The sequence below is a fragment of the Mobula hypostoma genome, chromosome 6 (assembly GCF_963921235.1).
Source record: "Mobula hypostoma chromosome 6, sMobHyp1.1, whole genome shotgun sequence".
NCBI lineage: Eukaryota > Metazoa > Chordata > Chondrichthyes > Myliobatiformes > Myliobatidae > Mobula > Mobula hypostoma.
The window spans coordinates 110,210,080-110,223,389 of record NC_086102.1 but is presented as its reverse complement, the minus strand read 5'-3'; the positions used below and the strand labels follow the sequence as shown (position 1 = coordinate 110,223,389).

At 43.8% G+C, this 13,310-nt stretch overlaps 1 protein-coding gene across 1 annotated transcript in view; it reads left to right on the top strand.

Annotated features, from left to right (window-relative positions):
- The window catches only part of LOC134347617 (keratin, type II cytoskeletal 8-like), a 40,841-nt gene that overhangs the window by 25,413 nt on the left and 2,118 nt on the right, over positions 1-13,310 (top strand). The window contains exons 5-7 of the mRNA XM_063049981.1: positions 2,101-2,226; positions 3,944-4,164; positions 11,635-11,723. Coding sequence (XP_062906051.1) covers positions 2,101-2,226; positions 3,944-4,164; positions 11,635-11,713 — 426 coding nt within the window. The 3' untranslated portion in view covers positions 11,714-11,723. The remainder of the gene's footprint in view (positions 1-2,100; positions 2,227-3,943; positions 4,165-11,634; positions 11,724-13,310) is intronic.

The following is a 13,310-nucleotide window of genomic DNA, read 5'->3' as shown; positions in this document are numbered from 1 at the left end:
TGTCTCCTGCAACCTAGGGGTGACTACTTCCCTGTAGCTCCTGTCTATCACCCCCTCATTTTCTCGTGTGAGCTGAAGGTCAACCAGCTGCAGCTGCACTTCCTTAACACTGTTTCTAAGGAGCTGCAGCTCGGTGCACTCTGTGCAGATGTGGTTATCGGGAAGACTGGAGGTTCCTCGAAGTTCTATTATCTCACGCATACCACTGACTATAGACCCATTCTCAGTGCACTAGCTTTGTACTAACAGATAGAAACGTACTTCGAAGCTCCGCCTGTGTTTGCTGAAATCTATTCTCGCCTGGCACTGTCCATTCACACAACGCTGCTCTGCTTGCACATTCCTTCTTTCTATTGCCTTCGCTGAATGCCTACTAGATCGGTATGATTGCAGCCGGCCAAAAAGTCCAGAAAGCATCCAAGCTCTTTTTAACCCTTACACCGTGTCATCAACAAACTGTCTCTCGCGATGATTTCAGCCGAAAATTCTCCCTCATCTCTGTTATAAAAGGATGACCTACTATTCTGAGGGTGTGCCTTTTGGTCCTAAAATCCCCAACTATAGGAGACAGCCGCTCCATGTCCACTCTGTCTTGGCTTTTTAATGGTTGATAGGTTTCGATGAGATCCTCCCTCATTCTTCTGACCTCCAGCAAGTGCAGGCCCAGAGCCATCAAAGGCTCCACATATCTTAACCCTTTCATTCCCAGGACCATTCTCATGAACCTACTCTGGACCCTCTCCAGTTCCAGCACATTCTTTCATAGAAACGGGACTCAAAACTACTCATAATACTCCAGGTGTGGTGTGACCAATGCCTTATAAAGGCTCAGTACTAGATACTTACTTTTACAGTATATTCTACTCCTCTCAAAATGAATGTTAACATAGCATTTGCCTTCTTCACCACCAACTCAACCTGCAAGTTAACCTTTATGCAAACCAGCACGAGGACTCCAAAGTCCCTTTGCATTTTCTAAATTCACTCCCCCATTTAGAAAAAAGCTTACACCTTTATTCCTTATATTAAACTGCATGACAAGAATCAGAATCAGGTTTAATGTCATTGACAATGTTGTGAAATTGGTTGTTATATGGCAGCAGTACAGTGCAATGCATAAAGTATACTATAACTTACAATAAAATGTGTATATATAAATAAATACAAATATATATAATATATTGTCATGCATCTATATTACAATGTCCGATCCTGTGCAGTGGCCCCTCCATACCAGTCAATGATGCAGTGATGTTGTGGGGATGGAACTGGACTCTCTGACGGTGGTGTCTGAAAAGAGGATACTGTCTAAGTTGCATGCCATCTTGGACAATGTCTCCCATCCACTACATAATGTACTGGTTGGGCACAGGAGTACATTCAGCCAGAGACTCATTCCACCGAGATGCAACACAGAGCGTCATAGGAAGTCATTCCTGCCTGTGGCCATCAAACTTTACAACTCCTCCCTTGGAGGGTCAGACATCCTGAGCCAATAGGCTGGTCCTGGACTTATTTCCTGGCATAATTTACATATTACTATTTAACTATTTATGGTTTCATTACTATTTAATTATTTATGGTGCAACTGTAACGAAACCCAATTTGCCCTGGGATCAATAAAATATGACTATGACTATGACTATGACTAACCAGTCAGAATACTCTCCACGGTCCGTAGAAATTTTCTGGTCTTTGGTGACACAGTGAAAATGCTGGTTCTTCAATGAGGACTGTGGTGTGTTCCCTCGCTCCCACTTCCTGGAGTCCACAATCAATTCCTTGGTCGTGTTGATATTGAGTGTGAGGTTGTTGTGATAACTCTGAAACAGTGATCGACTTCTCTTCAGTGCAATCCCTCATCACCATATACTGTACTTCCTCGTGCTGTATTCCATCTGGCGCCCAGTGGTCAGTCAGACATGCACATGGTGTTTTTTAAAAACGCAAACTGACGAAGGGTCTCAGCCTGAAACGTTGACTGTCCCTCTTCCTAAAGAAGCTGCCCGGCCTGCTGTGTTCACCAGCAACTTTGATGTGTGTTGCATGCACGTGGTGTGCCTGTTAGGCCATTGCTAATAGCACGCTCCCTGTTCACAGCTACAGGATTTGGAGAATGACAAGGTCAAACAGAATGAAGACCTGCGTTACACCAAGAACGAGGCCGGCGAACTGAACCGCAGGCTACAGAGGCTGAAATCGGACATTGACGGGCTTCAGAATCAGGTGAGCAGCTCATGTAGTGCTGGTCTGTCTCTAGCTGTCCGCTCAATCTATGCCTCTTACCATCTTGCATATCTCTATCGTCATGTCTAATCCTCCTTTGCTTCAAAGAGAAAAGCCCTAGCTCGCTCAGCCTATCCTCATAAGACAAGCTGTCTAATCCAGGCAGCAGCTTGGTAAATTTTCTCTGCACACTCTCTAAAGCTTCCTATAATGAGGCGACCAGAACTGAACACAATACACCAAGGTGTCGCCTAACCAGAGAATTATCAAGCTGCAATGCTCCCTCATAGCTCTTGAACTCAATCTCCTGACTAATGAGGGACAGCACACCATACACCTTCTTAACCAACCCTGTCAACTTGCACGGCAGCTTGGCACACAACACCCCAGGTGTAGTCTAACCAAAATCTATTACAGCTGCAACATGACTTTGCAACTTTTGTGCACATTTCCCTGACTGATGAAGGGTAATAGACTACAGGACTTCTTTACCATCCTGTGTACACATGTGTAGCCACTTTGATAAAATACACTGTTGGACGTTACAGCTCATGCAGACCCTCTGGCCCACGATGCTGTGCCAGACTTTGAACCGTCTCTAAGATCAATCCAACACTTTCCAGCTATACAACCCTCCATTTTTCATCTATGTGCCTATCCAAGAGTTTCTTAAATGCCTCTATTGTCTATACCGCTACTGGCAGCATGTTCCATACACCCACCACTCTGTGTGCTTAAAAAAATCTGCTCTGACATCTTCTCTGTACTTTCCTACAATCACTGTAAAGTTATGACCCTAAGTATCATCCATTTCTGCCCTGGGAAAAAGTGTCTGGCTATCCTCTTATCGTCTTGTACATCTCTATCAAGTCACCTCTCATCCGCCTTTGCTCCAGAGAAAAAGCCCTAGCTTGCTCAATCTATGCTCGTACACGTGCACTCTAATACACTGAGAGGGTAAATGGGTATATGAAGGGATAGAACAGATGGGCTGAATATCCTCCTGTAGAAATGTTTGGTGGGTTTTGAGCTGGTTTGGTTGTGTTTTTTTTTTGGCTCACATGGTGCCCTGCAGGCACTTCCCAGTCTCCCAGAGTCCCCAGAGTACGGAGAACTTTCTTGATCACACACTGGCACATAAACCTTCATAAATCAAAATACTGAGGTCAGGAATGAGGATGTGATGTTGAAGTTGTACCAGACGTTGGTGAGGCCTACTCTGGAGTATTCTAAGCAGTTCTGGTCAATGAAACAGTACAGAGAAAATGTACAGGGATGTTGCCAGGGCTTGAGGACATGAGTTATAGAGAAAGATTGAACAGGTTAGGGCTTTATTCCTTAGAGCGTAGGAGAATGAGGGCAGAATTGATAGAGACGTACAAAATTATGAGGGGTATAGACAGGATAAATGCAAGCAGGCTTTACACACTGAGGTTGAGTGAAACTAGAACCACAGGTCATGGGTTAAGGGTGAAAGGTGAAATACCTAAGGGCAATAAGAGGGGAAGCTTCTTCACTCAGAGGATGGTGAGAGTGTAGAACGAGCTACCAGCAGAAGTGATGGATGCAGGGTTGATTGCAATATTTAAGAGAAATTTGGAGAGGTACATGGATGGGAGGGACATGGAAGGCTGTACTCCAGGTGCGGGTAGATGGGCTGAATGGCCTGTTTCTGGGCCAGAGTGCTGTATGAATCTGACTCTATGGCATCTCGCAGCGAGTGGCTCTGGAGGCGAACATCATGGAGGCAGAGGACCGGGGGCAAATGGCCATCAAAGATGCCAAGAATCATGTCAGTGAACTGCAGGATGCCCTGCGCAAGGTGAAGACGGACCTGGCGGACCAGGCTCGCGAGCACCAGGAGCTACTCACCTCCACCATGGCCCTTGACATGGAGATTGCCACCTACCGAAAACTCCTGGATGGAGAGGAGGAGAGGTAAGTCCATTCACCCCATCCCACCCCTCGGGACATTTCAGAGAGCCGTTAAGTCATAGGAGCAGAATTAGTCCACGTTGCCCATTGAATCTGCTCCACTATTCCTTCACGGCTGATTTATTATCCCTCTCAACCCGTTTCCTGCCTTCTCCCTGTAACATTTGATGCCCTGACTAATCAAGAACCTATCAACTTTCACTTTAAATATACTCAATGACTTGGCCTCCACAAACTTCAGTGGTAACAAATTCCACAGATTCACCACCCTCCAGCTAAAGAAATTCCTCCTCATCTCTGTTCTAAAGGGACATCCTTCCATTCTGAGGATGGGCCCTGTGGTCCTCGACTCCCCCACTATAGGAAACATCCTCTTCACATCTACACTATTTAGGCCTTTCAATATTCAATAGGTTTCAATGGGATTTCCCCCTGCCTCCTGTTCTTCTCAACGCCAGCCAGTACAGGCCCAGAGCCATCAAACACTCCTCATATATTAACCCTTTCGTTCCTGGAGTCATTTTTGTGAACCTGCTCTGGACCCTCTCGAAAGCCAGCACACCTCTTCTTAGGTAAGGGGACCAAAAGCATTATCAAGGATGCATCTCACCCTAACCATGGACTTTTTACTCTCCTCCCATCTGGTAGGCGCTACAGGAGCCTCCGCTCCCGCACCAGCAGGCACAGGAAGAGCTTCTTCCCTGAGGCTGTGACCCTGCTGAACCTCACATCACAGCGCTAAGCAGTACTGCACCCATATTGTACTGTCTCAGTACCTTTATATTTGCGTGCTGTAACACTTACTTTTTATTCGCAGTTATTTTTGTAAGTAACACTATTCTTTGCATTTCTAGTCAGATGCTAACTGCATTTCATTGGCTTTGTATCTGTACTCGGTACAATGACAGCAAAGTTGAATCTAATCTAATCTGATCTAAGAACTGGTCACAATGTTCCACGCAGTCCGACCAATGCCTTATAAAACCTCAGCATTGCATCTTTGCTTTTATATTCTAGTCCTCTTGACTTAATGCTAACAGTTTTCTTTACCACTGACTCAACCTGCAAGTTAACCTTTAGGGAATCCTCACAAGGACGCTCAAGTCCTTTTACACCTCTGAGTTTTGAATTTTCTCCTCATTTAGAAAATAGGCTAGGCCTTTATTCCTTCTACCAAAGTCCATGACCACACAGTTCCCTACACTATATTCCATCTGCCATTTCCTTGCCCATTCTCCCAATCTAAATCCTCTGCAGGCCTCCTCAACACTACCTGCCCCACCACCTATCTTCACATCATCTGCAAACTTGCCCACAAAGCCACCTATTCCGTCACCCAAATCATTGACATATGACTTGAAAAGAAGCACTCTCAATACCAGCCCCTGAGGAACACCAGTAGTCACCAGCTGCCAACATGAACAGGTTCCCTTTATCCTGTCTCCTGCCAATCAGCCAATCTTCTATCTATGCTAGTATCTTTCCTGTTATCCCATGGGTTCTTATTTTGTTAAGCAGTCTCCTGTGCAGCATCTTGTCAAAGGCCTTCTGAAAATCCAAGTAAACAACATCCACTGACTCTCCTTTGTCCACCCTGCTTGTTGTTTGTCAGGCAAGATTTCCTCTTAAGGAAACCATGCTGACTTTGGACTATTTTATCATGTGCCTTCACCAAAACCTCATCCTTAATAGTGGACTCCGACATCTCCCCAACCACTAACGCCGGGCTAACTGGGTTACAATTTCCTTTCTTCAGCCTCAAAATGAAATAATGCTGGCTGAGTTGAAACCATCTGCAGCTGCATAAAGGTTCATTAGATTCACTGGCCACCCAGAGTGCTATCCCTTGCTTCTGAGCCCAACACACTTGATGGATACGGTTATAATTTCAGAAACAAGCAATGTCACAACAGCACTGCATATGTTTGGCCTTGTGTAAAGCAACACTTGGGGTGGAATGGCTCACGCAACATTTTATAGCACGGAAGACAACCAAATTACAGTATCTGCATAGTTTACCAAGAATAACAGTTAAAAATGTACAAACGTACTAAAACAAGAGCTATTTCTTCTCTGTCCACCCCCAAGGCAGGAGGCTGGGCAGATCGGGCTGTCTGCCACCATTTCCCAAGACGGATGTATAACCTCTGACTGGTCGGTTTGGTCAGGCTCATCTATTTAAAAAGCAGATGTAATATTTCTAATTTGGGCAACCGTTGATATTTTGTTCACTTTAAATTTCCCAGTACAAGTGGCAGCTAAAAACCCAGGGAGCAGGAAATTAATAGGCATATGTGCCGAAGTTGAACTTGGGTAGTTCTATGAAAACTGCCCACAAGCTGGGAGACTTCTGATCACTGTAAGGATTGGTTTGGGACATCTTATGCATGTAGTTTGGCCTGCTGAGTAACAAGACTAACCAATCTGGTGACATTTTCCATTAAATTTACTGCATTTTTTTCTTAAAACTATGCAAGTAGATGCAATAAAGCACCAAGTTAATGGAGAGCTATCAAACAGTGGAAAACATTAAAAACTTGCTTTTCCAATAAGATCTTCAACCTTTTACCTAGTAGGATTTAGCTGAAATTTTAATTGATAACCAAATGTAAATAATGCTCTCATTTCAATTCACTTAATGCCAATCAGCATCCAGATGAAATATTCTGAAGTTATACACTCAGCAGAAAATCCTTAAAAATACAAGTCAAAATTATCTGCTACTTTGCAACAAAGAAGACGAACAGGATATTTGATAGTGCTGATGACAGTACAATCATCAAGTGTTTAGAAATAAGGTAAATAAAGAGAAAAATTTAATTAGCTGAAGGCTTGGTAACCAGAGGTAAAAGTTTAAAATGATGGGTTTAAAAAAAAGCAAAGGTCACATGATGAAAACCTTTTCTTTAAGACAAGATTTATTAACAGCTTTCAAAAGACAATTACATAAATACTTAAAGAAGAAAATATTGCAATGACATGAAAAGAATTGGAAGGCTGAACTCACTGGATTTCCTTGTCAAAGAACCAGTTTGAACATAATCGGCCAAATTGATCTCTTTTTGTGTTTTCCTATTCTATGATTCTACCAGAGGACGTTTCGGAATTCACATATCTAAATTGCAATCTTATTACAAGGCACACTTCACTATATCCTTTTCAACTACTTCTACAGCCATTGCTAATCATTGGACAATGCGGCAACCTGAAATTTGTCTTTGCTTTGCCAATAGTCCTATTAATGGCTTCAAATATGGCACAAGATTTAATATATAGTTCTAAGGAGTATATTTTATGCCAACACAGCATCGTCTAATTGCCACCTAAACTCACCAATTAGTTTTGTCCTGGATCCAAAGGGTTTTCACAGTGGGACCGACTCACAGTTTGCCATTCAGGAACTGGGCTAGTCAGAGATCAGAGACTTGTTAATAAACTATTCCAGCAATAATAACACAGAGCTGGAGGTGAATGACATATCACTACATCATTCACATGACTCAGACTGTGCCACAAATGATAGAATGGATATGTACTGATTTAGGAATGCCCAAGGATGTTAGAAACTGAATTTCTAGCTTAAAGGTGACTACTTCTTAAAGGAAAAGAGAGAGAGCTGGTGAGGCTCTGAAAACCTGTGCCAACCAACTGTCAGGAGTGTTCAAGGGCATCTTCCAGCTCTCACTGCTGCAGATGGAGGTCCCCACCTGCTTCAGAAGGATGACAATCGTACCAGTGCCCAAGAAGAGCAGGGTGAGATGCCCCAGTGACTATCACCCAATGGCACGCACATCTACCATGATGAAGTGTTTTGAGAGGTTGGTCATGACTAGAATTAATTCCTGCCCAAGCAAGAACCTGGGCCCACTTCATTTTCCCTATCGCCATAATAGGTCTACAGCGGATGCAACCTCACTGGCTCTCCACTTGGACAACAGCAGTACCTACGTCAGGCTGCTGTTCGTTGACTACAGCTCAGCATTCAACACCGTAATACCCTCAGTACTAATCAACAAGCTCCAAAATCTAGGCCTCTGCAACTGGATCCTGGACTTCCTCACCAGGACACCACAGTCTGTGTGGTTCAGAAATAACATCTCCTCCTCACTGACTACCAACACTGGGATGCGTGCTTAACTCACTGCTCTACTTTCTCTCCAACCATCACTGTGCGGCTAGGCACAGCTCAAGCACCATCCAAAAATTTACTATTGTTGGCAGCAGAATTTCTGATGGTGAGGAGGAGGCATACAGGAGTGAGACAGATCAGCTGGTTGAGTGATGTAGCAACAATGACCTTGCACTCAATGTCAGTAAAACCAGAGAATTGATTGTGGACTTCAGGAAGGGCAAGTCAAGGGAACACACACCAGTCCTCGTCAAGGCATTAGAGGTGGAAAGGGTGACTAATTTCAAGTCCTGAGTATCAACATCTCTGTAGATCTTTCCTGGGCTGAACATACCGATGCAGTTACTAAGAAGGCATGACAGTGGCTATATTTCATTAGGAGTTTGAGGAGAATTGGTATGTCACCAAAGACAGTCGCAAGTTTCTACAGATGTACCGTGGAGAGCATTCTAACTGGTTGCATCACCGCCTGGTATGGAGGGGCCACTGCACAGGATCGGAAAAAGCTGCAGGAAGTTGCAAACTCAGCCAGATCCATCATGGGCACTAACCCATGGCAATGGCGATTCCTCAGGAAGACGGCATTAAGGAACCCCATCACCCAGGACATACAGTCTTCTCATTGCTACTATCAAGGAAGAGGTACAGGAACCAGAAGACACACACTGAAAGCTTTACAAACAGCTTCTTCTCCACCACCACCAGATTTCTGAATGGACAATGAACGAATCTACACTGCCACAGTATTTTTTCCCATTTTTTGCACTAATTATTTAATTTAGTTTTTAAAAAGATTTATGTACTTATTGTAGTTGATATGCTTTTTCATTATATATTATATTCATTATACCATGTGTGGGCACGTGGCCAAGTGGTTAAGACGTTCGTCTAGTGATCTCAAGGTCATTAGTTCTTGAACTCAGCTGTGGCAGCGTGTTTGTGTCCTTGAGCAAGGCACTTAACCACACATTGCTCTAGTGTCTGTGTGAGGAGTGGCGCCCCACACAGACTTCCAATCTGTGCCTTGTAAGGCATGAAAATGCCCGATGCAGGCCTCTCATGGTCTGAGTCGACGTTCCCTCCCTTCATTATATATTGCAATGTAAGACAACAGATTTCACAACATATGCTGGTAATAATGAACCTGATTCTGATTCTGAAGTGCAAGCAATCAGGTAATTGTCAATGACACTTGAGCTTGGACTAATAGTCAAGAAGCACATGTGTGAACATGTCCCCAAGGCAAAAGAGGAATTTAAGTACAATTAATTAAACAAGTCTGGAATTTAAAAAGCAGTGCTATTGACAAAAGAAACAATTGTGTTACCAGGTAAACTAATTTGCATCCTTGTCTTTGTGGTACCAGATTCACATCCCCATGGTTTGGAGAAGATGAAGTGACCTACAAGCCATTCAGTTCAGCAGTAGCTATTAGAAAAGGGCAATATTTATTAAATTGGAAATCTGCGACCAATAACAGTGACCATTAAACATCCTAGCTGTCAATATAAACCTTGAAAAAGGGAAGTAAGACCACCCTCAGCTTTTCTGATAACCCAGCACTCGCTGACAATTACAATGGGTAATAAATGCCAGTTTACCAATAATTCTCAAGTTGCACAAACTTGGCAGTACAGATTCATATGATTATTTGAAACAAAAAGGCAAATGCCAGAATTATATCTGAAGACATAGAAATGGGAAAAAAAAGTCAACTACAGTATAATCAAAGTTTCAGAATGAGTGGTATGCTTAGCCACATTGCCATTTACAAAGCAAAAGTATCTGTGCAACAAGAACTATCTGTGCAACCAAAAAAAGGAATGGCAAAATTGTGTCTCTTTAACTCTTGTTTATTTTTTCTTAAAATGATGATAGATTTCCATTAATTAGATCCAGGAGTGATATTTTAAATAATGGAAGGGCAAAATTGTATGCTACCTGTACATGTCAGTTATCAGGGAAGCAGAGAGAAAAACAGCTGAACAGTAGAAAGAATGAGAGTCAAACTCTTGAGCTAAATGACTTCGTTCACTGGGTCGCACCTCTAAATAACAACACAAAGAACGACTGTCTACCACATTTCAAATCTTCTAGTTCACCTGCGTAATTAGGGAGTAGCAGTACTATTCAAAGATACAATTTAATTTTTAAAATCAGACCAAAGACTACAACTGTCAGGCACAACTTCATAATGCCATACCAAACACACCTTCAGGCAGCCATAGTCAAAGAACACTACAGCACAGAAACAAGCCCTTTAGCCTCCTCATCCACACTGAACTCTTATTCTGCCTAGTTGCATCATCCCACACCTCTCCCATCCACGTACCTATGCAAACCTCTTAAATGCTGAAATCAAACCCACATCCGCCACTTGTGCTGACAGCTCGTTCCACACTCTCACCACCCTGAGTGAAAAAGTTCCCCTTAAATATTTCACCTTTCACCCTTAACCCATGACCTCTAGTTTGAGTCTCATCCATCTTCAGTGGACAAAGCGTGCTTGTATTTACTCTGTCTATGCCCCCTCGTGATTTTATACAGCTCTATCAAATCTCCCCTCTGAGGAATAAGATCCTAACCTATTCAACTTTTCCCTATAACTCAGGTCCTCAAGTCCTGGCAGCATCCTTGGAAATTTCCTCTGTACTCTCCCAATCTTATTGACACCTTTCCTGTAGGTAGGTGACCAGTTGGCTCTCTGCTACAAGGTCACTTGCATTCCTGATACAATCACTGCTGCCTCATTAGATTGTCTGCCCCCTCGGCCATGGAGCCGAACTCCCCTCGTTCTGCCCCTCTGTGGTAAGATTCTGAATGACACATGACAGGTCTGTAGAGTGTACACTGATCCCTAAAAATGCCAAGGAATCATCTGGGCCACTCTGCAGGTGAAGGGCTGTGTGCAATGAGTCACTCTCAGGTAGGTGTTTCACTGATCTGGCAGAATAAAATGAGACCTAGATACTCATTGGGCACAGCTTCATTGTGGTTAGCACATCATCTTACAGTGCCAGTGATCAGAGTTCAGTTCTCGCCACTATCGATAAGGAGTTTGTACATTCTCCCTGTGACCGTGTGGCTTTCCTCTGAATGCTCCAGGTTACTCCACGTTCCCAAAACGTATGGTTGAGGTTACTGAGTTGCGAACATGCTAAATTGGCACCAGAAGTACAGCAACACTTGCGGGATACCCAGCACAATCCTCGCTGATTTGATTCAACACAAACGACGCATGTCACCATACGTTTCGATGTACATGTGACAAATAAAGCTAACCTTTACTCTTTATCTTTCTCCATCCTCACACCGGAGTAACTGTGTTTCCTTGCCGCTCCTAGGGATGGTATTCCAAACAATGGGACTGTCCGGGTGGTCAACGCCGTACCTAGCCTGAGGGCAATGGGAACCAGAACATAGCTGAGAATCAGTAAGTCTACAAACATTTCACAAGCCTCTCAATGTGTGAACCAGTGCGGGTGGAAGAGTGACCTCAAAGTCAACGCTGAATTTATTGTTAGAACCTAGCACAGCACAAGCCCTTTGGCCCATGGTGTTGTGCTGACCCTTTAACCTTCTCTAAGATCAATCTAATCCTTCCCTCCTTCATAGCCCTCCGTTTTTCTGTTATCTAAGAGTCTTCTAAATGTCCCTAATGAATCTGCCTCTACCACCACCTCTGGCAGGATGTTCCACACACCCACCACCCCCTATGTTAAAAACAAAACTACCTCTGACATTCTCCCCCTTATACTTTCCTCCATTCACCATAAAATTACACCCAGTCAAGTTAGCCATTTCTGCCCATGTAAAAGATCTCTAGCTGTTATCCACTCAATCTATATGTCTCTTATCATCATGTACAGCTCCACCAAGTCACCTCCCACCCTCCTTCACTGCAGAGAGAAAAGCCCCAGCTTGCTCAAGCTTCCCTCATAAGGCATGCTGTCTAATGCAGGCAGCATCCTGGTGCATCTCCTCTGCACCTTCTCTGAAACTTCACGAGTGCACAAGTACAATGAAAACCAGCATCAGGTCAGCAGCGTCCACAATGAAAACAACTTACATTATACACAATTCTCAGAAGAAAACACAATTGGCCCAAAATAAAACAAAGTCCATTGTCATGCAAAGTGGTCATAATGTTACTATACTGAGGCAGTGGTTAGGGTTGTGCCAGTTAGTTCAAGAACCGAGTGGTTGAAGGGAAGTAGCTTTGAGAAGATGGTGGAATCTTTGATGATCAATGTTGCCTTCTTAAGGCAGCACCTTCTGTAGATACTACCAGGGCTGTGCCTGTGATGAAGCTGGCTAAGTCTAAAACACTCTGTAGCCTCTTATGATCCCTTTCATTGGATACTCATCCCAGGCAATGATGCTAACAGTTCTCTACTACACATCTGTAGACATTTGCTAGAGTCTTTGGTGACTTACCAAATCCACTCAAACTCTGAACAGATTACAGCCACTGGCATGCTTTCGTCAATATGTTGGGCCCAGGAGAAATCCTCTGAGATGCAAACACCCGGGAAATTGAAGCTGCTCACCCTTTCCACCACTGACCCTTCATTGCAACTTCTCCCGACTTCCACTTCCACTGACCATCAGTCTACAATGGCAATAAATGTGAGCGGGAGTTTGCCCGGAGGTCGGTGAGAGTGGTGTTCCACACCACTCTGTTCCAGGACCCCTGCTCCTTGTGGTTTCTCTGAATTGCTTGGATGAGGAAGTGGAAGTGTGGGTTAGTAAGTCTGCAGATGACACAAAGGTTGGAGGTGTTGTGGGCAGTGTAGAAGATTGTCATCGGTCACAACAGGATGTTGACAGGATGCAGAGCTGGGCTAAGAAGTGGCAGATGGAGTTCAATCTGGATAAAGTCGAATTTGAAATCAGAGTACAGGGTGATGGCAGAATTCTTAGCAATGTGGAAGAACAGGGGGATCTTGAGGTCCACATCCACAGATCCCTCAAAGCTGCAGCACATGTTGATAGGGCGGTTAAGAAGGCATATGGCGTG